Source organism: Bactrocera neohumeralis, chromosome 4 (genome assembly GCF_024586455.1).
Source record: "Bactrocera neohumeralis isolate Rockhampton chromosome 4, APGP_CSIRO_Bneo_wtdbg2-racon-allhic-juicebox.fasta_v2, whole genome shotgun sequence".
NCBI lineage: Eukaryota > Metazoa > Arthropoda > Insecta > Diptera > Tephritidae > Bactrocera > Bactrocera neohumeralis.
In genome coordinates this window covers 2,975,274-2,999,051 of record NC_065921.1, presented here as the reverse complement: position 1 = coordinate 2,999,051, position 23,778 = coordinate 2,975,274, and the positions used below count along the sequence as shown (strand labels likewise).

Here is a 23,778-nt window from a genome sequence, read left to right as displayed (position 1 = left end):
ATCGTATGTGCGTGTGTGTGTGCGGCTATTTACACATTTAGATCTGAGTATTACGAGCGACAAATACAATTTTGGCGCCAAACCGACAATGGTCGACAGCTGGCGCTACAAAATTGTACGCTTTTGCCGCCAAACTCATTCAGCGAACGTGTCTGTTGTTCTTGTTTTCTGCTTGGTGGTATGCTGGTTTGGTGGTTGGGCGCGTTGATGACTGCGACATGCAATATTGGCCACAGCAATAACAAAAATCAACGCGAGCATGATAAGCGCGTGACAGTGACACCAAAAGCAATTTTAATGAGTTCCTTGAGTGGACTTGATGAGCAAATAATTTGTTTTTCATTAGTAAATATACCAAAATTATGTCACACATGCACTTCTGCGTGGGTGTGTGCGTGTTGAAAAGTGAATTTTCTCATTGGTGGCGAGAATGTAAGTCAAGGCCCTGCAGAAATATTAAAAAATTAATCTAGATTTTAATGATTATAATAAATGATATAAATTAATTTAGGTCACATATTCTGCGCTTTTTAAGAGAACAGTGGAAAATATGTGTTATGTGGTCTACATAGTGATGTATTATATGTGATAGTCATGCCAAACTGAAGCGTGAAGAGTTTTTTGAATACTATGAAGTTTCTTTCCCCATTGGTGGAAAGAACCTCAGTCATCCCAGCAGGGAAATAATCTACAGTCCAAGAAAGAGTAGTCTGATCTTTAGAAGCGTGAGAATTATAGCTCGAAACGTTAATCAGTGTCAGCGATTCTCACTAAATGTGTGAGAGTTTCAAAAAACACATTTTATCCTTACAAAGGCCTGTAAACTTTGCTGGGTTCGAGTATGTCGGTATGTTAATTATTGACTTTTATCAATTTCCAAATTAAACACCAACACAACATTGCCTAAAGAAACATATGGGTCCAGCTGTGACTCCATTAATAGCCGCTTGCAAATTCTAACGGGCCACAACGCGCAAGTGTTGATAACTGAGCTATAATCCCCTTAGAATGTGGCACGTAAGATGTATGAGTAAGCACTGAGTGGTACGTAAGAAAACGCGACCCATTGAACCTCCACACATACGCACTAACACGCCGCGAAGCTTAGATGCTGTGTGGGAGCATATATGTATGTACAAGCAAATATATATATTTATATATACATATGTTTGTGTAAATATGCAGTCTCCAATATCCATTCTACGCACACAACCGAAATCAATTTCGGTCCAAAGTAACACGAACACATTCCAGCATTTTCCTCCCAAACCCTTTGCAAACACCCTCTCAAACATGCACACAGTGAGCCTCGGTCAATGCGGTTCCGGCTGATCGGTAAAGCCGCAATATGTTTGCTATTCAACGCTTGTGTATCAATCCATTTTATCCCATCCACCGAATTCTAAGGGGCTAAAGCGATTTTCAAACGCCTTTAAAGCGCCGCGAGCTATTGCTGGCACGAAGCAGTTGGCTTAAACCCTTCAGCCTGCCGTGCAGAGAACAGATAGGTCATTCAAATTTTCGAACAGGTGTGTGTGTGTGTCTGCTGTGAAATAAAGTCACGTATGTAGGCACCAATTAGAAGCCTATGCAAACGTTGCTGCTCTCCTTTTTGTGCCCCTTTTAGCCTTAAAGCGATGCTAATGGAAATATTGATAGTTGTTGCTTTTTTACTTGAATGCATCTGTGCGCGCAGAAAAATAGCAAAAATACATTTGGGGCGTATTGAAGTCGGGTTCAGTTTTGCGAAAATTGGAGAAATTTAGAAAACTGCACTATACGGTTATGTTGAGTTGCATTGAAGTCCGCGTACACGTGTGGGCACTTCAAGATTTCATTCTTCTAGATTTATTTAGTGATTTTAACCAGCTTACTAATTGTACAACAAGTAATGGAACCCTACAATTTATTCGGGCGATCAGATAAACGGTCTTGAAATCAATGCGGTTGGTCATCGCAAGCATTTTAATATATCTAACTACATTTTTTGGTGCCTTAAATACCCGTCAGAGGAACCAAACTATTAAATGCATTTCAAAATTTGCACAATATTTCATATTTGCATACGAAAGTTTGAGTGCTGATATGAGCGCACTCCAAACCAAACTTTGGCTGTGAAAAATCAATAGCAATCGGCGCAAAATCTATTTAAACTATTTAAAAATGATATAAAAATATTTGTGCTATCTAGGTAATAAGCGTTGCGCGTTCTCTTCATAGGCGTTCGTAAGCCCAAATATTATTGCACGCATTTTCCGCTCTATTTGATATCGGGAATAACCAATTTTGCTGTGGAAGCAATTAAAATTCTAAACAACAAAATTCCAAACCTCAAAATAATTAGGTATTATTATGTATTATTGATATGGAAAAATGTTATAAAAAGAATGGAAATCAAGCACATTATTCAGTTTCTTTGAAACAAGGTGACTGCAAGTGCAAAATATTTCGAAAAAGTTTACAAGCTAAAAACTCAAAAGTAAATACAAAAAAAATTTACGTTATACAATATTTCGACTTGACATTTTTTTCATTTGGCGATTTAAATGTAAGTAGTATATATAATATAATATATGAAATAGCTATATTCTACATCTTAAATAAATACATACAGTGCCGTGAAAACTTTTCTGTGAAAATGCTCAGCGATGTATCTGAAATTACAGCCAAAACAAAAATTCCAAAGACTTTTTTTCTCTGATATAAACACATTCACTTATGTGATATAAAAGGGCATTACTGAGATAAAGGCTTCCAATCCACAACAGTCAAAAACTGCTGCAGTGATTTGGAATACCAAATTTCCTAGCTTTTAGGTCTTAGTTTCTTTCTGTAAATAGTCCCATTACAAATATCCTTATAAGCAGAGCTTCATATGCTTAATTTAGTTTTTCCATCATTGATATTCACATCTTTCAATCTTCTAAATTTTCCTATTATATCTATAAACAAGTATAAATGATGGTTACACCAACCCACTTCAAAGCTCGATTCGAAGTTCTTAACTCAAAGGCCTCATGGGCAATTGCCTATTATAATTATATGCATTACACAAATATTGGTAGTCGAAAAAGTCTTTCCACATAGTGTTGGAAAGGTGAGATTTTAAGCTTAATTTATCCAAAGAAACTTAAATTCGGGGAAGTTGAAAACAGTTATCACTATAATTTGAAATCAATCGTGTAGTACAACAATGGTTCGCTCTCTTCCGTTCTGGAAATTTCGATGAGAAATGCAACTCGGTATCGTTGAAAAAGCCGATGAAGTTATGAAAAATATTGACCAGGAATATCACATAAGTAGCCATGACATCGCTAAGGAGCAAACGCTTTTGAACCATTTAAAAAAGGCTGGCTACAAAAAGAAAGCTGGCTATGAAAAATTTAATGGACCGAATTAACATCTGCGATTCTTTGCTGAACGTAATGAAATCGAACCATTTCTGAAGGCAATGGTAAAAAGAGAAGAAAGGTGGATCAAATACGTCACTAATGTGCGAAAAGTGTTGAGTGTTTGGTGAGATTAGCGGCTCCAGCCTGGTCGAACGATTGACTCTATATTTTACTGCCAACAACTGATGAGATTGAAGAAAGAAATCGAAAAAACGGACAGAACTGATCCACAGAAAGGCTTCGTCTTCCATCAGGAAAACGCTAGACCACACACACACAAAAAAAAAGGGGAGAGCTTGGCTGGGAAGTTATTATGCATGGTAGATGCCCAGACCTTGCACCATCGGACTACCATTTGTTTCAGTGAATGCAGAACTCCCTTAATGGAGTAAAGTTGGCTTCAAGAGAAGCCTTTGAAAATTACTTGTCGCAGTTTTTCGCCGAGAAACCAGAGAAGTTTTACACTGATGAAATAATGTCTCTAGCAGAAAAATGGCAAAAAGTGGTCGACCAGACAAGTACATATTTGTATAATTATTTATTAGTAAGAATATAAAAAAAAATAAGTTGAAGTTTAATTAAAAAGAAGTAAAAAGACTTTTTCGACTACCCTATATTATAATTATATGCATTCATAAAAAAGCTATTTTCGAGAGAAAGAAATCACCAAAACGGCTTGAAAGCTAGCTTTAAGAGAGCTTTAGGAGAATTTTGAAACGTGAAAGCACAAATCACAAAAATATCCACCTCTTCTTGATTAAATCTTTCTTATTTTTTAGTAAATCCGTTTGTCTTTAAAAATCAAAGCCACTTGCTATTTATCCGGCATCTAGTGTAGCTTTATACTATTATGTACATAAAAATCTCTTTATAACTATAACTTAGATATATATTAATATTATATCTTGATATGGGATCATTTTCCAAATATTAACAATTTCCGCTTTATTAAGAGTCAGAGGATGAACAATATCATTATGCCTCTAAACTGGGGTATACAAAAAACCGACAGCGTTCAAATGCAAAAGTAAAAGTCCAGATATAGATAAACGACTTGCGTGCTTTGCTTTCTAATCACCTACGATGCATTTTGACCAAATGACGGCACTTTTGACGTAAATGTAAACGTAAACCGCAGTGCATTACATCCAACGTGGATCCAGAGCGCTCGCGGTCGCGACATGTGCATACGGCGAACAGGTTTGAGGCGAATTCAGACTCAGCCGGCAACAGCAATAAACATTCTTTAATACACCGTTACAAGAGCGCACACACACACTTTCCCACATACATGTACTTAAGTATGTATATACAGTTAGGCGCTCAGATGCTGGCTGCAAGCGCTTATCGGCTGCTGCGGACCTAATCAGCTGTTTGCGTGCATACTATTATACCAAAGACTTGTAAGCAACTACTTAAGTCTGTTGTTGTTGTTGCAATCGTAGTGGCGAACGTGACTTGAACGCTCGTTGCACTATTTTTAGTCGTTTCAAGCTGACTCAAACCTACTCCGCACCGGTTTATCACTATAGCAAGTAGTTTGTATGGCAATAGCGACTAGTGTAAATGTACAATAACAACAGCAAATACAATCGAAACGTTCGAACTGTTATTGAAAGAAGGTGAAGCGTTTTTCCAGTTGACTGCAACGCTTAAATGCGGAAAAGAAAGCTGATGCAACAACAGGTCGCTATAATGAACAGCATTAGACCCAAAGAAAAATATTCATATACATACATAGGTATCTGCTACCTTAAAAATTGATGTGGCGAAAGAGAGAGATAGTTATCAGCGTATTCTGCACCGGTTTTAATACTCCCGCTTTGCCTCCTGAGCGAACACCCGTTTGAGTAGGGTAGCTCACGAATTCATTAATGACTATCCATTTAATTTACTACTGAAAATCGATCCGAGTATTTACACACACACATACATACATATGCATTTCAAACTGTATTGTTAATTCTGTTATAATCCCTTAATCCACACACTTAATCTCTTACTACTTTTAAGTCGACAAAAAAGTTGATCGCTTGAAATTTGCATTTTAATCAGACGGCTGTGCTGTCGATCATCTCTTTGGAATCGGGAGATGGCATCAACCACTTCCTCTATTACTGTTTTTCAACAATATTTGCCGGTATATTTTCATGTGCACTTAACTATTGCATGAAATATGCAAATACATATGTATAGTTCTTCCTGTGTTGCAGCGAACCTTCCAATGGCGCTTAGTGAGTAGAGAGGTGCTGTAGACCAAAGGAAAGGAAAAAAGTGCCAAAAGTAACTGATTGAATACTCTAGTATGAAACTAGTTGACAGTTTTTGATTTTTCGAAATAAATAACTGTGATGTACCGGTTAGCAGTTAACCCCATCTCTAATATACCGTTATAAACCAAATTCTCAAATAGATTTCGTTATATTTATAGTTTAAGTCAATTATTCATTAATCATAAGTGGTACAACGCCGGTCTATTCGGGACCAGTTTATTTGCTGTTCCAAAGTCTAACCAATAATTCTCAGTAAACAATTTCTTATGTTAAATCAGTTTCATCTAACTAGTTTTTTGTTCCCTACGAGGTATCTATATATACATATATACGTATGTATGTATATATATATGTATATAACTATCCAGTGAAGAGTTTAGAAAATGTATGCACATATTAAAGTAGGTAATCAATATTCAAATATTTGGATTATTTAGTCACGTTCTAATTTACTGTGTTCAATTTCGGCATTCTGTGATGGCAAAAATTAAATTTTTATTATTTTAATTCTACCCGTATAAGAAAGATAAAGGCCTTTTAATACTTATGAGCATAAAATAGTAAGACTTGTTCATAATTTTAAAATTCTTAATTTATTCTTCAAAACCTATGTCGTTCCGCTCAAAGTAATTCACCATATCCCACTTTAACTTTGTGGCATTGTTTCTCCAATGCTCAAAACAGTTGTTAAACTCAGTCTCCGGAATAGTTTTCAATGCGCGTAGCGATTCACGTTCTATGTCTTCAATTGACTCGAAACGGTTTCCCCGAAGCGTTCGTTTGAGTTTGATGAATAGCCTCAAGTCTCACGGAGCTAAATCATGCGAATACGGTTGTTGCGGCACGATATTAGTTGCAAATTTGGCGAAAAATCCACGAAGAATCAATGAAGTATGTGACGGTGTATTATCGTCGAGCAAAAACCGAGAGCTGTCGGCCCATAATCCCGGATTCTTTTTACGAATAACTCTTAAATAGTATTCCCTGTTGATAATTTGGCTAGTCGCAGGGAAAAACTGTCAACAGGACCATTATGTGCTGAACATAGAGACCGACACGACATGACTGTGCGATAGTGAACCGTAAATGCTACATGAAAATTTTCAAGAAGGCACCATTTTGTATGTACACAATTTTGTTCATTTGAATAAAATTTAAATATTTTGTTCAACGTGAAATTTCTTATGAAAAAAAGAAGTAAATAGGTAAATTTATTTGTTTTAAATTATCAGTTGTAATTACAAATGATAAAACAGAGCTATTTTATGCTTCCCTTTGTAAATTAACGTCTTTGTTAGAGCTTTGAATAATTTTACATTTTACATATTAGTGGCGTCACAACACCTCTACTGTCGTCGGCAAATTTGGAAATATTTTTATATTACCAAGAGAGACAACAGAGAGCCTGCTGTCATGTAGTCGTGCAGCTGTCTAAATAACTTTGTCCGTAAGAACGTGCGTATTTTAAATTTTGACTCTATGTGTTCAGCACATCATTTTTGCCCTGCTTTGATGAGGTTTTTTCGGCTTCGGGTCACCGTTTCCATGCTATTCGGCAATCGAGTGTTTCCTGGTCGTAAGCATAGATCCAAGACTCAGCGCCAGTAATAATACGGTTCATAACATCCTGGTAGTTGGAAAGCATTGTTTCAAGCAAAGTTTAGTACTTTTGGAACCAATCGTGCTTTCATTTTTCTTAGGTCCAAACGGTCTTTCAAAATGGTTTTCAAACTTTTCACTGATCATTCTCGTATTCCAACGATGCCAGTAAGATCTCTGACTGTTAATCATCGATTCTCAGGCACCAATTCCTCTATTTTATTGACACATTTTCTTGCAACAAACAGTTATCACCTTATAAAAAGGCCTTCTTTCTAATATTCTCAACGTTTCGGCACCAGAAATTTGCTTCCGAACACAATTTTTATGAAACTTCTATGTTGAATAAGTTTACTCGTTGAAAAATCGCCGAATGCACTTTAAGTACTCCAGAAAGACAAGCGTATACTAAACACCAATGATTATTTTGATGACTTAGCACAGATGTTACTGACAGTAATACTTACCCAAAAACGAACCTCTTTTAGTGAACAGTGGTATAAGTAAAGTTTACTTTATATCGAGGACAAACGAAAATGTTTTACTCATATTTCGAAATGAATTGAATGTGAATTTGTTAAATGTCATTCCACTACATTTCCCCTCTCTCAGCTTTCTCTTCCTTCAATGCTCATTACACCATCACCCTTGGAAAACTCTGGATTGTTAAGTTAAGGCATATCACATCGATTTTTATCAAAAAAGCTTCCGGGGAAAAAACAGTTTTTCATCTTTGTTCCAAAAAACTCAGTCGGTGACCGTGTTCTCTTCATGATTTCTCAGTTTTATTTGTTAAACAAGCCTTACATATTCTTATAATTATGCTTACCAGATATACTAAATGTATAAATAACGAGAAATATGTATATTTTTGAGCCAAGGAATGTTCCTTTCCATAGGAGTAAAATACTGCTGAATAATTCCTTCTAAAGCAAAGCATTACAAAGCGCTTTTAAAAAATCTAAAATCCACCGCAGTTAAAGCTCACAATTCCACATGTTGAAGCACGAATGCTGAGCACGTTGGCCAACAAGCCCTACAACTAGTTCACACATTTATGGACTTGTTACATAAACGAGTATATGTAATATATCCATTTAATTAAGCTGGTTTCTCGGTCAGAAAGTATTCTACTTTTCACGTAACGGCGAATTTACAATAAAAAAGTGTAATAAACGCGCGAGCGCTTTGCTACGCAGCGAATTGCGACAACCGCTCACAGAGCCAAAACAAGTCCAACCGCACCAGCAAATGAGTTGTGCGCTGTGTGCTACGTGACGCCGCCAGGTAGTTGTGTCGTGCCAGCCGAACGACCAGGTGATCAGGCGGTCCAAGGCAGACGATCAAAGCGAGAGGTGTGTGCGCACGCGTAACTCACCGACTAGTTAAGCAGCGCGTTTCATATCTGGCGGAGACGCGCCGCTCGTTTGGCGCCTTTCCTGCCGCGTGCGTGCCGTTGTCCACTGTAGCGGGGCGGCGGTTCGGTGTTGGATGCCGTCGCCGCGCCACACATTTCGCCTACTTGGGGTTTGGCGTATATTTGAGTGTCTGCGAAACACGTTTGCGCATTCAGTTGCGAATTTAATTTAAACCGAAGCGGTGCTCGTTGCCACTCACTGCTTTCAGTCGCTTTCGATTGACTGTTTTCGAATTTCAATTTTGTACTTAACCAACTTTATTTTGTTTTGTTTTGCAACGCCATGCAATTGAATAATAAAATTTGAGTAGTTTGGAGTGGAATTTGCGGTCGCATAAATTATTTGTTTGATGTCCAACAAAAACAAAACAACAACCAGCTGGTCGCCACCACACGCGGTGTAATTTGCGGTATCGTCGAGCTAAAACAAATAAATAAATAGAGAAAATAAACGAAATGCAACAGATTTAGATGTGAAAATCGACATTTGAACGTTTTGGAGAGCGAAAACAGCTGCTCACGCCAAGCCAACAGCCCACCGGTTGCCGATTTTCACCATTTCTCGCTCAAGTGACGCGCATATTTGTATACTTATGAGGCCAGGCGACGGGTTTCGATTGTAAATAAATACCGTTTATATCAGAAAGCGCTTAAAAGCTGATTAACTGTAAAGTTGGAATTTCGGCGACTTTTATATTTTTGTTGTGTGTGTGCTTAACTTGTGTTGCAGTTTTGTTGAAAAGTAAATCGCGAAACTATTAACTTTCTAACCAACTTCCAGCACGAACATCAAAAGCCAGTATCAACATGTTTAATCTGCGAAGCCAACTAGATAAGGTAAGTTGCAATTCATTGTGGCTTCTGGCTTTCAAACTCACCGAGTATGCGATATTTGATCAAAGTAGTTGTATTAACTTCGCACCAATTCCATGCAACGCAACTTTGGGCTTCGCTAAGCAACGAGTTCTTAACTGTGCGTGAATAAAGGGCCTCCAGGAAATGTTTGCAATGGAATTATACAATTTTAGAAAGATCAGAGTAGCGATGTTTTTGAAGTTTGGTTTCTTGTGGATTATTCTCTGATCTGCTAAATATAGAGTGAATAGTACCAAAATTTTACAAGAGGGTTAAAGAAAGGAATTGTTAAATATAGATAAGTCTTAAACATAGTGAAGTCAGCGAGCAGACAGAATTGTGAGGGGAATTTAAAAGCTGAGAGAAATTCATAGTGACATTAAAAAACTATATATTAGGCAGTCGAAAAAGTCTTTTCGTATGTTGTCAATAGATGTCGTTGGAGTCGTATATTTTCAGTGCTATCACTCACGTTGTGTCATACCATATAGTGTTGGAAAGTGTGGTGAGTCACATAAGCAGCCATGACATCGCCAAAGAACTCAACATTCATCATCAAAGGGTTTTGAACCATTTAAAAAAAGCTTGCTACCAAAAGAAGCTCGATGCGTGGGTGCCACATGAATTGTCTGTGGAAAGTTTAGTGAAACGAAATGACATCGAACACAAATGGTCGCAAAGTCAGGATTGACACCTCAAAAAGTTAACCTGAGTATTTGGTAGGGTTGAAAAGCAATAATCCAAAGGCTGCTGCTTCAGCCTGGTCGAATGATTGATTATACATTTTACTCTCAACAACTGATGAGATTGAAGCAAGCAATCAAAAAAAACACAGAACTAATCAACAGAAACGGCTTCTTCTTCCATCAGGACAACGCTAGACCACACACATCTTTGATGACTCGACAAAACCTGGGAGAGCTTGGCTGGAAAGTTTTTATACATCCACCGTAAAGCCCTGACCTTGCACCATTGGACTACCATTTGTTTCGGTCAATGCAGAACTCCCTTAATGGAGTAAAGTTGGCTTCAAGAGAAGCCTGTGAAAATTACTTGTCGCAGTTTTTCGCCGAGAAACCAGAAAAGTTTTACGCTGACGGAATAATGTCTCAAGCGAAAAAATGGCAAAAAATTGTCTACCAAATTGGTACATATTTGGTTCATTAAAGTTCATTAAAAATATAAAAAAAAAATGTTGAAGTTTGATTAGAAATACGAAAATACTTTTTCGACCACCATATTTCGAAAAATAGTTTTCAAGCGAAATTTGCACAAAGCTTAAAATATATAACCAAAATAATTGTAATTTAAATAATATATTTAGTGAGTCTACTAGGGTGAAGCCTTTTGGAATGGTTATCCATAAAGTAAAGTAAAGGTTTGATTAGCAAATTTAATAACAAGCAAACTTTAACTAAGTTAAGCCTTGAAACCCTTACTGGACATCCAATAGAGCTCTTTCTGGTGTCGTCTTGATAAATACCACAAAGTTTTAGGCGTCTCAGCTTATTTGCAGAACTTTTTTACAACTTTTTCTTAGCAGAAATACACTTGCCTTACCTTGAAACGATTAAACAAATAAAAGATATAAGAAAATATTTTTTAGCATTAAAGGCATTTCCTCATATTTTCCAACAGGGAATAAATACCAATCGTATGAATGTATGTACGCAAAACAACGTTGGAAAGTTCGCGAAGTAATGCACAAAACCGCTCAGCTTCAAAGTTACGCGACTGTTGGAAACTTTTCGCATACAAACTTTTGAACTCTCCAGCGAAATCAATTAGGATTCTCTTAACTGTGTCTCATCTACTTACATGCCACTACAATGTTATATAAGTAAATGCGGTTGTCTACATATGTTAATGTTTTGCCGATAACCTTTCAATTGCCGTTAATTACTTTGACTAATAAAAAACAAGCATTTTATTAGCCACGCTCACACTAATGCTTGAAGTTACAAATTATTTTATTGTTAGTGTATAAACTAACAAAGAGTATTTATTGTTATTCATTAGCCTAACAATTAGTAGGCCTCTTCGATCCGCCACTGCTATGCTCGCTATATTTGAGCGCTGCTCTCCTATCGACCGTTGCCAATGCGAAAGCAACAGCAAAGCTATGCTCCTTAATTTCACACAGGAGAGTCTGTGGCTGCCAGACTAAAGTGTCATTGTATGTGTTCAATATGTAACGTCTGGACAACCATAACACGGTGTAAAAATATACAACTTTATATTGAAATATATGAGCTACTTTGCAAAGGTTAATAATGAGGAAGTTCAAATAAGAAAAATGTGTTGAAATCAGGAAGTTTAGTTACGAAACAAAAATTAAAACAGCTGCATATTGAGCTCTTGTGTTTTTAACATATTTCGAAGGCGATCTGCCGATGCTACGTGCCGCACACAAACCCCCCTCGCCGGCTGTGAGGGTCAACCGAAATAAATGTTTGGCGCCATTCGTAAGAATGCTATCAAGAATATCTGCATTTTGTATCGCAAGTTCTACAACTGGCTACCCAGTTACCGTTTAATGTTTACGGTAATTCGAAATCAGAGTTTCAGAAACTCGTTAGTTTGCCGTGTAAAGTCATTGGTATTCAAGTTCAAAGTTATAAATTCATTAAGCCAATTCGCTTTTTAATGATTTTCCGCTATGTGTTTTTTTATTTTTTATGTTATGATTTCTGTTGTTTCATGAAATATACCGTTTGCTTTAAGCGACAACGACTGAAGCACTGAACTTGGCCTTCATTCGCATATACATACATACATACATACATATATAATGCATAAATGCAAATCACACAAGCACAGCTGACGTCTATGCATATGTATGTGAGCATAGAAATTTATCGAAGCATCTCTTAGGTCACAATTCGTTCGAAATTGCGCAATATTTTATTCAACTCACGACACAAATTGATTGTGCATGAATTTTTCATATTTAGCGATTGGCAAAATAAATCCGTTTGATTTAATTTATGCATTTCGACAAAGCAACACGACAACCCAACAACTTTCTCCCGTTATGTTATGTGTTCGCCTACGAATTGTGTCCACAAGGTAGCTAGCAAGGAAATGGCAATGTTTTCATGTTTTGATTTCTTTCCAGTCTTTCGTCACTTTTGATTGCATAATTTCTCATGCCTTCCATCAAATTTCGCGTTGGTTTTTTTCCCCCGCCGCAACAGCTGAGCGACAATGAGCTCGCCTAGAATAGCCGTGTTGAGAAGAAAATTGTATATTTGAAACTTGCGAAACACCCTGTATATTCCTTGGACTTACTACTGATAGATGTCATTATGAATAGGCGCTAATTTGATTTCTAATAAACTTCCTTCTTTTTGATACCGTCACCAAGCCAGCACGCGGTTTACTTTACCCATTCCAACAAGCCGAAATCAGTGACTCCCAAACGTAAATTAAAGTTGTTCACTACTGGTTTTCCAGAGTATGGATCCACAGTTGTAGAGGCTCATTAAGGCCTCAAATAGTGCATAATAATCATTGAACCAGATGCACGTAACGTCGGAAGTGAAACTGTAACCATAAATCCGCATTCAGCGACCGGCAAAGCCGCTCGTTGCCAAGTCGGCTGCGACAGTTTAGTAAGGCCCTTGTGCGCACGGAATATTCATAATATTTAAAGTTTTTTATGTTTGTATTTTCTTATGTTTGACATACATACTCATTCTCCACGCAGTTTCCGCGGTGAACAAATTGAATGTGTGGTAATCAAAAGTTATTGAAAAGAAAATTAGCAAACGTCCGGTTATTTTATTCTGTCCTAGCAGTTCGTTAAAAAGATAGTACTTAAGTTAAATTTTTATTTATTTTTTGTTTTGAATGGAGTTTCTCAGAAGATATTTTTGGTGATTTGAAAAGTAAACAAATATTTTGCGCCCGAAATGACATTTGGTAAAGCCAACGCTTGAGCGCGCTCGATATGGTGATTTGCTATCGCATATTTGATATTCACGATTGAACGCGTTTTTGGAAATATATGCATGTCTGTCGCTAGAATATCAATTCAACTTAAATTTATTGTACGTTACGTAAATTTTAGCTCAAAAATCATAAAAGTGAATCTTGACTGTGAGTCAAGTGAAAAGTGAACCTATGACGATAATAAAGGCCCTCCTGTGCGTTTATTTTGAATTGCTTCCGGCCACGACCTACCATGTTCGGTTGTAAGAAGCTTTAAATACAAAAGCCATTTTCCTTATTTCCGTGCTTAAATATGCTTCAGAGACGATGTATGTGAAGCATTCTGAAAAAGAGCTTGAAAGCCTTGCCTCAAGGAAATTCTATAACTCTTAATAATCACTCTCTCTCAATAAACAGACTGTAAAAGAATTATTATTAGAAATTATTCGAGTATGTGAACCGATGGGCTCTTAAACAATATGCTGCCTACAACCACAACATCCTCCCAAATTTTTCGAATTCTGCCTGGCACAAGTGCCAATCTATCCCGCATTCTCTCGCACGCCCTTCCTACCATATAGTTACATACCAACATACTTACCTCGTTAACCCATAGACACGCATTAGTGCCGGCTCTTTAACTAGCTGAAAAGCGTTTAGCTCATCATCTTTTATTTATTTGTTTTCACATCTTTTTATTTGCTTTCATTGTTCACTTGAAATTTTTGTCACTTTTCGGCCAAATTTGCTTAGCTGAGGTCATCATTCGAATAGTACTAACATTTCATACAGAAAATGTCAAATTAGTGCTGCTGAAAAGTAAAGTACTTACTGAAGCTATTAAAAATTGCTTAATGCCAATTAAAAAAGATCGAAAATGATCGCTTTGTAGCTAGGTCCTTCTCTACCTGGTCTTTTCAACGGAGTGGAGGTCTTCCCTTTCTTCTACTTCCCCCGGCGGGTACTGCGTCGAATACTCTCAGAGCTGGAGTGATCCATACGGATGACATGACCCAGCCGGCGTCGCCACTGAACTATGTCAATGTCGTCGTATATCTTGGACAGCTCATCGTTCCATCGACTGCGGTATTCCCCAGTGCCACTAGATTACCGCTTTGGGTTCCACAAGAGTATAAAATTGATTTATGAACCTTTCCAAAATGTTTTCAAAAAGAGTTTACTCTCTTCACATTTTTCACAACGAATTGTGCTCATTACAGCTCGTCACCACCACTGTTTGAGAACGTGCGTCTGAGAAAGCAAAGAAAAACTTAATCTAAAGTTTAAAGTTTCTGCCTTTCTAAATCTCCAATGCAACCAGTTTGATTCGTAGGAGCGAGAGAGTTTCGTCCAACGAGATAGCCGTCAGAAAAGGGCCGAAACAATTCTATGACCAATCTGACTTGTGTTCTACGTTCTTAAGTTCCATGGCTATATATACATAGAAACTCATTGTCATTGTGAAACTGTGACATATTTATTTCCATTTTATTACTTGACGTTTGAATATTTATGCACTTCATTCAAAAATCGGAAGGAAGGTTTTCTCAATCAGCGGGGTCAAAAGGAAGTAAACTCAGAATGATGATACAAATGCAAATACCAAGCGAAGTAGCTAATCATTTTATAAATATTATTGATCAATTATGTCGTTATTGCTGCCAACGCACTTCCCACCGGTCGTCGCCAACGCCTGTCCCTTGCATTGACGTCGGTCGGCGCATGTATGGAATATCAATTAACGGCACTAACGACGACTATTAACGCTGTCGACTTAATAATTGAAGCAGATTTGCCATCACCATATAAATTCAATCGAAAACAATAAAAAACACGTGCTCAAGCTGCACGTGACCTTTGCATGAAACCCAGTCAAATAGAATTTTTCAATGGATTTATAGAACAACTGACTTTGCACAGCTTAATGAATTCACAAAAATGCATTTTAAATCGTTAAACTCATTTTAGCGGCATTTGAGAAAGTGTTGCATGCGCCTGCAGTCACGTAGATTAATCTGACGCATAACTGTTAATATATTATAACAACTGTTTAAAAAATTTGTCTATTGTCTTGAAGCGAAATATACTATAATATCGATCGTGTTTCAGAGCTCTTAACAGAAATATTCACAAGAACAGATATATCCCATGGAATTTCATAGACGACAAGCGAGTTGCGTCAATTCAAAATCGTTGTTCAAAACCATAATTTCCAACCAAATATTACAACTTTTCACAAACCCTTGATTTAATGAAAATAAATGGCCATCGATTCTGTCCGGCCGACCGCTGCCCGACATTAATTATGCATATGTTTTCAATATGCATCGATTGATTGCAATAATTTGTTATTAGAAAAACAAGCTCTAGGCATTAGCCTTTCGGCTACCAGGTTTTCGCACTGAATCATTTATAAACGAAATTAAATGAAAACTATATAGTTTCATAAATGCATTGATTAATTTATTATCTGCCAAATGTCAGGCGTGTGGCTGTAAATGCGGGCCAATCTGTACCAATAAAACCGACACGTTTTTCATTTAAAATAAATGCGAAGTGGTTGAATTTGATTTTAATTTGAGCCCTCATTTAAATGGACACAAGTGCGAACAGCTTTCGGTCACACGAGCTCGTAATTTACCGCTTAAAAGCGTAGTTATTGTAATGAGAATAAAAGAAGTAAAACTCGGCGTGATTAGCTAGAGTTGACACTTGACAAGGTTTTAAAAAGTCACCGCTCAATTCGCTTAGTCAATGCCAAATTAAAACAGATTACGCATACTCAGATTTGTTTAAAAAATCACCCGAAAATTTGTATTATTCACAAAAACCAAAATAAAACGTTTCAATAAGAAAAAACGCGCATTTATGCTCAACGCTTTCGTTTTTAATTAATTACTAATTTTCAACTAATAATTCATGACGCAAACCAACTAGTGGTTTCGCAAACCTCTTCCAACAATGTTGGCGTATACAGGATGTTCGTGTCATCAAATATTTATACACATTCGATACAAATATTTGTATTAAATTTCAAGTGTTTTCATTCAACAATGACTCACACAGTCTCATTGGCCAGGGTAAATGTGTTTTCTCTCAGCTCAAATACTTGCAGTGTCAATGAGGCAACAAGAACTATTTTAGCAAATAACTACAAAACACTTCTAATAAGAAGTTCTTTTTTCTAGCCGGATTTACAAAAATATGCAAGTGTTCTAAGGTAGGACTACAAAGTATGTGTAGACTGTGGGATGGTTGGTATTGGCGGACGGACAATCGACGAACACGTAAGCTAAAGAGCCGTTCACCAATCAAGTAGAGCTTAGTAATGATGCGAAAATACTCACAAATATTGTTGGAAAATTACAACAGAATTTATGGGCCTGGTGTTCTAAGCAAAACGGTGGACGTTCAAGCTGATCATACCAAAATGTAAACTTAAATGTAAATGTATGTAATCAGAATAGTTACAGAGTATTTGCCTGAGTCTGATTTTAGATGATTTATTATTCTTTCGAATAAACGATCTTCTTTTAACACTAACGAGTGTGTGTATTTTGCAAAATAACGGCAATGAGTTTGAGTTTTAGAACAACTCAAAATTTACAACGAGTTTACTTCAAGTATGTATTTTCTGAGGGAATGAGAATAAAATCACTCAACTTGTGATGAGAAGAGTCGGAAGAGTTTGGTGCGAATTTTAGTGCGTTGACGTTTTTTGCTAATTTCTTCTTACAAAATAATACTTTATAAGGCATTTCGACCAGCTTTAAGCACTGCAAACAATCACATCTATGATTAATCACATATATTTATGAACATTTTTACACTATTAAATACCCTGCTGTGGACTTTCAAACCAGTTGTGAAAAATACCAGTCCAACTAGTCAGAAAAGCATCAAACTTATACCAACTGGCTCTTCTCCCGAAGGAACATCATTACCAAAAGTGTTAACTTCACTAGGAAGTTTAAGGTTACTCTCAGCAGTAAGGCTGAATGGAACGATTCTCCTCTCGAGCTACTGGTTAGGGACAGTACAATCAAGTGGTACACTGGCAGCGCAAAAACGTCGGAGGGAATTCTCGCAGGGGTCACAGCACCACGCACAAAACTCTATACCTATGTAGTTCTCCGAGCATATTCTAAGCAGAGGTCTTTGCTATAAGTAGGGGCATAGAGATAAACCTATTAAACATCTCTATCGCAATGAAGGTATAGCTATATTAAGCGATAATCAAGCGGCAATAAAAGCGATCTCTGTGTACGAGATCAAATCTCTATTGGTGCAGGCGTATATAGAACGACCGAATCGTAATCAGATGCACTTTATTTGGGTACCCAGTGACAAAGGTATTGCCAAAGGTATTGCCTGGAATGAACATGGTAGTTCCGGAACCCTTCATTGTGATTGGTCCCCACACCATAAAGAAGCTGCTCCGCAAGAATGAAGCAGTGGGTAGAGAGAAGCATTGGCAACAACTCCTAGGCAAGAACCATGCCAAGTTGCAAATGCGTGGTTACAACCTTAAAGGTTTAAATATATAATCAACCTTCTAAAAGAAAAAGTCAGGCCACTTATCGTCTTCTACATTGACCATTACATAACATGGGCTTCTTGTGCGATTCGCCCGGTTCTGTGACTTGGAGTCTGAAACTTCAGAACACCTGCTAATTGACTGCACGGCCGTCCGTAAGCGCAGGGTAAAGGCTCTTGGGTCCATGTTTCCAAACAGGGGTCACATCGCCTCTATAGCAACTAGCAGTATATTGGAATTCATCAATTTGCTGGGGCTAGGTGATCGTTGTGACTTAGCAGAGGGCACAATAGATCGCGGCAATCCTCAATAAGTTATTAAATCTAATCTAACTTATACCAATTTTTTGAAAGTTTTTTTAGAAATAGAGCAGAGTTACGCCAGCTAATCAGCATTTTTGTACCCAGAAGGTTTTATAGTTTCGATACACTCAAAGATAACGAAGCCGAAATCAAGGATTTTACCTAAGAACTAAGCAGTTAATACCTCTTTGGTTTAAAGTGGTATGAAACCTTTATTTTCTGAGCGAAATATGACCATTTACAACAGTTTTAGACAGCCATCTGACTAGTTATATTTTTGTTTCATACTAGTTGTAAAGTAATTAATAACTAGTTGCTTTGACCGCAAGGTGTCAACATGACTACGGTATGATAACAACAACGCTGTGTTCAGTCGTCAACGCCAATGTTACTATATATAGCACACACACCTAGTTGTAGGTATGTTTACTGAAAAATACTATGCCGGTAATTTTTCATTTCGGCTACTTCATCTTCATAAATACATTTGTATCTGGCCGTCAGCCCTGACATTGCTCAGGGCCAGCCTGAAGAGCGACACCACGCTGCCAGCCCTAAGCAGCGTGTGAGTCTTATACATGTGTATATTGTATGTATGTGTGTGTTTTGATAGGCGTCAGCGCAAATACTGGTTTGGCGCTGGCTTAAAGTAGTATGCTTCTTGCTGTGAGCCATGTGATACATTAACTGCGCAAAATAACAGCGTTTGTCGGTATGTATGCGCAAATTTGTGTTTGTGTGCGCTAATGAATTAGCTTAGCCCAGTGACATTCAGAAACAATGAAATCGCATAAACAAAAGAAGAATATTTGAATATTTTGTTCTTGGGCAAAAAACTGTTTCACTTTCACAGGGCGCACAGCGGTAATCCTACTACTCAGGTGCCGCTAAATTTCGTGATGTAAGTATGCACACCCATATATAAATGGATATTTGCGCTCGTGCACGTAGCGCTTGCGCCGAATTTGTTCGCTTTCGGCTCCGGCACACGTGGTCGCTCGCAAACATAAACAACAGCCGTCAGCCGAATTAATTAGCCAAATGCACAGGCACAAAAATTAAAAAATGCGCAATAAGAAATTTAAAAATAGAAATAAAACAACAACAACAAGCAGAGTTTTGACTCTTTTCTGATTCTTAAGATTGTCATTTGAATTAGCTTTAATTGGTTTTAGCAGCAACTGCTTTTTCAGGTATTGGCATCTGCAGTTTGTTTATGGCCACTGCTCTTTTTCGTTTTTTATTTTTTCATTTTTGTTGCAAAAAGGTATTTATGCTAATTTAATATGGCATCTCTAATTAACAGCTGTACTAATTATAGCAGCTCGGCATAACTTTACAGTAATGGACAACGGTACTCGTTAGAAAAAGCCAGTTTCATATTACACAAAGCAAGCAGACGCTAATTATGTTGCCCAAAATGCACTCGAATTGTCCGATGAAATGAGTGCGCAATGTCAATAAGTACAAATAATATTGTTATTTATTATGCCACATAATATTTGCAATATCTTTGTTTACCCTAAATTAATTGCAAACAAACACAAAAGCCATTTAAATAGTTAAGTTGGCCATTATGCTGATATTTGCACAATTTATCCGTCGGAATGCACCGAATTTTGTGTATTAGTGTGCAGTTAAACAAACAAATACATATGTACATATATACAAACAGCATAGAATGCGTCCCTCGTGTACGGACGACAAAATGGATAACCTAATCAATACATAATGCAGACACAATGTGTTAATTTACTGTACATTGGAAAATTATAAAGAGATCTGGTGTTTTACAATTTATTTTGATACTCACTTCTCACGCAAAAATGGGTATGATAGCAGGGATCTCTGAATGAATTGTAATTGATTATTCAGGCAACTTGCTTGTGGGGTCATTCACGAAAGTCATCATTCTTTAAAAAAGTGTAGTATTAATATATCCTGTCATCAAACAAACAGTCGTCGCATTCGCGACTTAGCCCCACGTCACTGTTGACAGCCATAACTTCGAAGTCTTTAATAATTTCATTTAATTTGGAACCAGCATTATCACCAACAACAATGTCGGCCTCGAAATCCACGCAGAATAACTCTTGCCGACAGGTGCTACTTCGGACTGAGTAGGCAATTGAGAAGTAAAGTCCTCTCTCGACGAACAAAAACCGAACTCTATAAGTCACTCATTATTCCCGTCCTGCTATGTGATGCAGAGGTGTGGACGTTAACGCCATCTGATGAGTAGGCGTTATGAGTTTTCGAGAGAAAGGTTCTGCGGAAGATTTATGGTCTGGCTTATGGACCTAGCAGCACTTGGAATCTTCAATTGGCGAATAAACACCTCACCATCTTGCTTAAACAAAAGTTTAACAATAACAATGTCTTTGATTTCCGACCCCTTGAGATCGCTACTTTTTAAAACTAATTTCCCAACCAAAAATCAGGGATGGTCATCAATGCGCTAAGCGTTAAAGAGTAGCAAATGAAATAAACTATGACATCTGTTCAGAGACAATAGCAGGTCTTCCGAAGCCAGCTTGCGCTAACATATTTTCCGACGAATGCACGAATATTGTCTATGTTTGTTATTAAATGTTTTTTACCGCGTCAGATAATATTTTTAGTATCTTCAAAACTATCAACGGAATACGTTTGTAAAGTTCTCTTTTTTAAATACATTATTTCGTGTCTAAAATTTTTCAGTTTGAGCCATTCGCAATAGAAAAACTGTTTCAAAATCTGTAAACATCGGCATGGATTTATTGAAAAAGTAGTTATAAGTACCAGGTACCTGCAATATACTGCTAGGAAACTGAACTCTATTCTTGCACTCGCATGCATTATATGGTAGTTAGGGTAGTATTGATCCGATTTTATCAATTTTTGGCCATACTACATTCTATTAACATACCATATGCCAACACGTGTTTCCTGGGTTTCATTAAGGTCCTCACATATCATCAAAAATCACTTGGAGTACTGTTAATTATTCGAAAGGATATTATATATTAGTAGGCAAAGTCATTTTTTTCATTTTTGGCTCAAAGATAGACTGATGTAAGTAAACACCCTCTCTAATTTTCTTTGAGATAACTTAAATGTTGGCTGATATATGCGGTATAAAGTCCACCGGAATGTCGATTATGATTATATTTGGCCTATGGGGTCTAAGGGAAGTATTGACCCGATTCAACCCCTTTTTGATAAAACGAAATACCATTATCAGAAAAGGATCACCCCAGAATTTCAATTATATATCTCACACATTGACCGCTATTTGCGGTAAAAAGTCAACTATATGTACTTGGGCCCAAATATTCGGCACATAGGCGCTTAAACAGTTAAACAGTTGGATTTGGACAAGTTTTGGTCGTAAGGTGGTATACTTTAAAGGCATTCACGCAAAGTTGTATCTCGTTATTTTAATTACTACTTTATTTCTGTACTGGAAAGTGAGAAAGAATCAGATGGAATTTAAAATTGTGTTATATGGGAAGTAGGCGTGGTTTTACCCCGATTTCCGATTTCGGATGGGGAGTGGGCGTATTTATTTTGCGATTTCATCCATTTTTACAGCATCGATAGTGATGCTTAAGGGATTTGTCCTGAGCGCGCTTGGTTATTGTAGCTTGAGTGGTTTGGAAAATTACATATCTTCTGATTCATTAAACCATTACAGGGCGGCGCCACGCCCATTTTTTTAACTTTTAGCCTACAGATACGATGCCCTGTGTCAAATTGCAGCTTTTTACCTTAATTTGGTGCTCAGTTATGGCCCTTTCAGGTTCTCGCTTAATGGCATTTTGTGGGCGTGGCAGTGGTCCGATTTTTGCCAAGGAAACGTGTACCGCATCTTCCACTAATCATTTATATATACATATATAAAACTATATACGTATGTATATACTTTGATTAGTTTTAGGTGATGCAGACAACCGTTAGGTGAACAAAGCAATTAAGCTCTGTAGCAACATGTTGCAAGAGTATAAAAATACTGCTTAAGTCAGTCAATTGAAATTGTTTAGCGTATAAATCGAGGCTCTAGTTTAAATACATGTACATATATACTTGTATTTACCTACGTATATATATATGGATGCTTGTATTATTTATATAATATAATTGTATACATGCGAGCCGCAGATAGAGCTATAAAGCGAACAATTATTTGTTTTTCGTTATTAGTTTTTGTTGCTAGCGATTTTTTCTTCTGTTCGCTAAGTTTTGTAGCTGCTTATTATGACTTAGCGGATTTGCTGCTATGCTAGCTGTGTGTATGTGTGCGTATGTTTGGTTAGGTGTGGCGTTTCGTGTTTCTGGTTCAAGTTTAGGGTCAATAACACTCGATAGTACGTAACTAGCGGCTATTAAATGCATACAAACATACATTTGCAATTGACTGACGCCGCAAACCGCAACAATAATCCCCACTTGTCTATAATTTTATAAAATACATAGTTATTAAATTATCAAAGATATTAAAATCTATTGCTCAATTAGACACTTTTAACTGCTAATCACTTTCTATTACTAATTAATGCTTTGCTAATTTGGTTCCTCCTATTAAGCTATAATAATATTCTTATACACTCAACTGGGTGGATTAAGTTTGCCACGAAGCTTGTAACACCCAGAAAGGGTGGAAAAAATGTTATTTAAAAATATTTTTTTTTTTACCCACCCTAATATTCTTACACCAGTACATACATATATAATTTTATAGTTTTGGACAATTTTCTTCATAACTTCTGATTGTACATTTTTCCTTGGAGCGAATTGTCACAACTAAAACTGCACATAAGTCAAGTTGAAAAGGGTAGAAGCTTATGACACCGCTCTTTGCCTTCCCTTGTTTGTATGTGTGTTTATGTCTAGACGACAATGACAGCTTTAATATCGTAGCAACAATAAACGACTTAATGATATATCCAAAATTAAAAGCTGCAATTAAATTGCATAATGCTAATAAAGCAGCGAGAAGTTGGCGCAACTTGTGAAGTCGCATATTACGCCATTGCCCCGCTGCCCCGCTGCCCTTTGGCCGGCGCCAGCTGTCAATGTGATACCTAAGCATATGCTGGCTCACTAAATCTTCAGCATGGCCGACTGAACATCTAACTAATAGCGAGGAAAAAGGAAGTCACTTCAAATGCATTCAAGTAAAAACGAGTGGCTGAAGCTATCGAAAGATGTCTTGAGGGAACTTAAATGCCAGCCAGGATCGTCATTTGTTACAGGCAACGCCAATAGAAATAAGCTATGCCCTGATATAAGGAATAATTAGAGGTAATAAACAAAATTCAGAAAACTTCATTGATTAACCCCACCTTGTTCATTGGCTTTGTGAGTGAGTCGGTCTGAATCTACTATTAAAGGGTTAGAGATTCTTAGCCTGCTTCCAATTTTTTATGACCGAAAAACGCTCCACGGTTCGCTATGACTGCCGAGGGTAATTTTTTAGATATAATCTTCT

The 23,778-nt window shown here is 37.2% G+C and overlaps 1 protein-coding gene across 1 annotated transcript in view; it reads left to right on the top strand.

Annotated features, from left to right (window-relative positions):
* Positions 1-8,581: 8,581 nt before the first annotated feature.
* LOC126756287 (GATA zinc finger domain-containing protein 11) overlaps positions 8,582-23,778 on the top strand; it is a 34,449-nt gene continuing 19,252 nt past the window's right edge. The window contains exon 1 of the mRNA XM_050469241.1: positions 8,582-9,518. Coding sequence (XP_050325198.1) covers positions 9,489-9,518 — 30 coding nt within the window. The 5' untranslated portion in view covers positions 8,582-9,488. The remainder of the gene's footprint in view (positions 9,519-23,778) is intronic.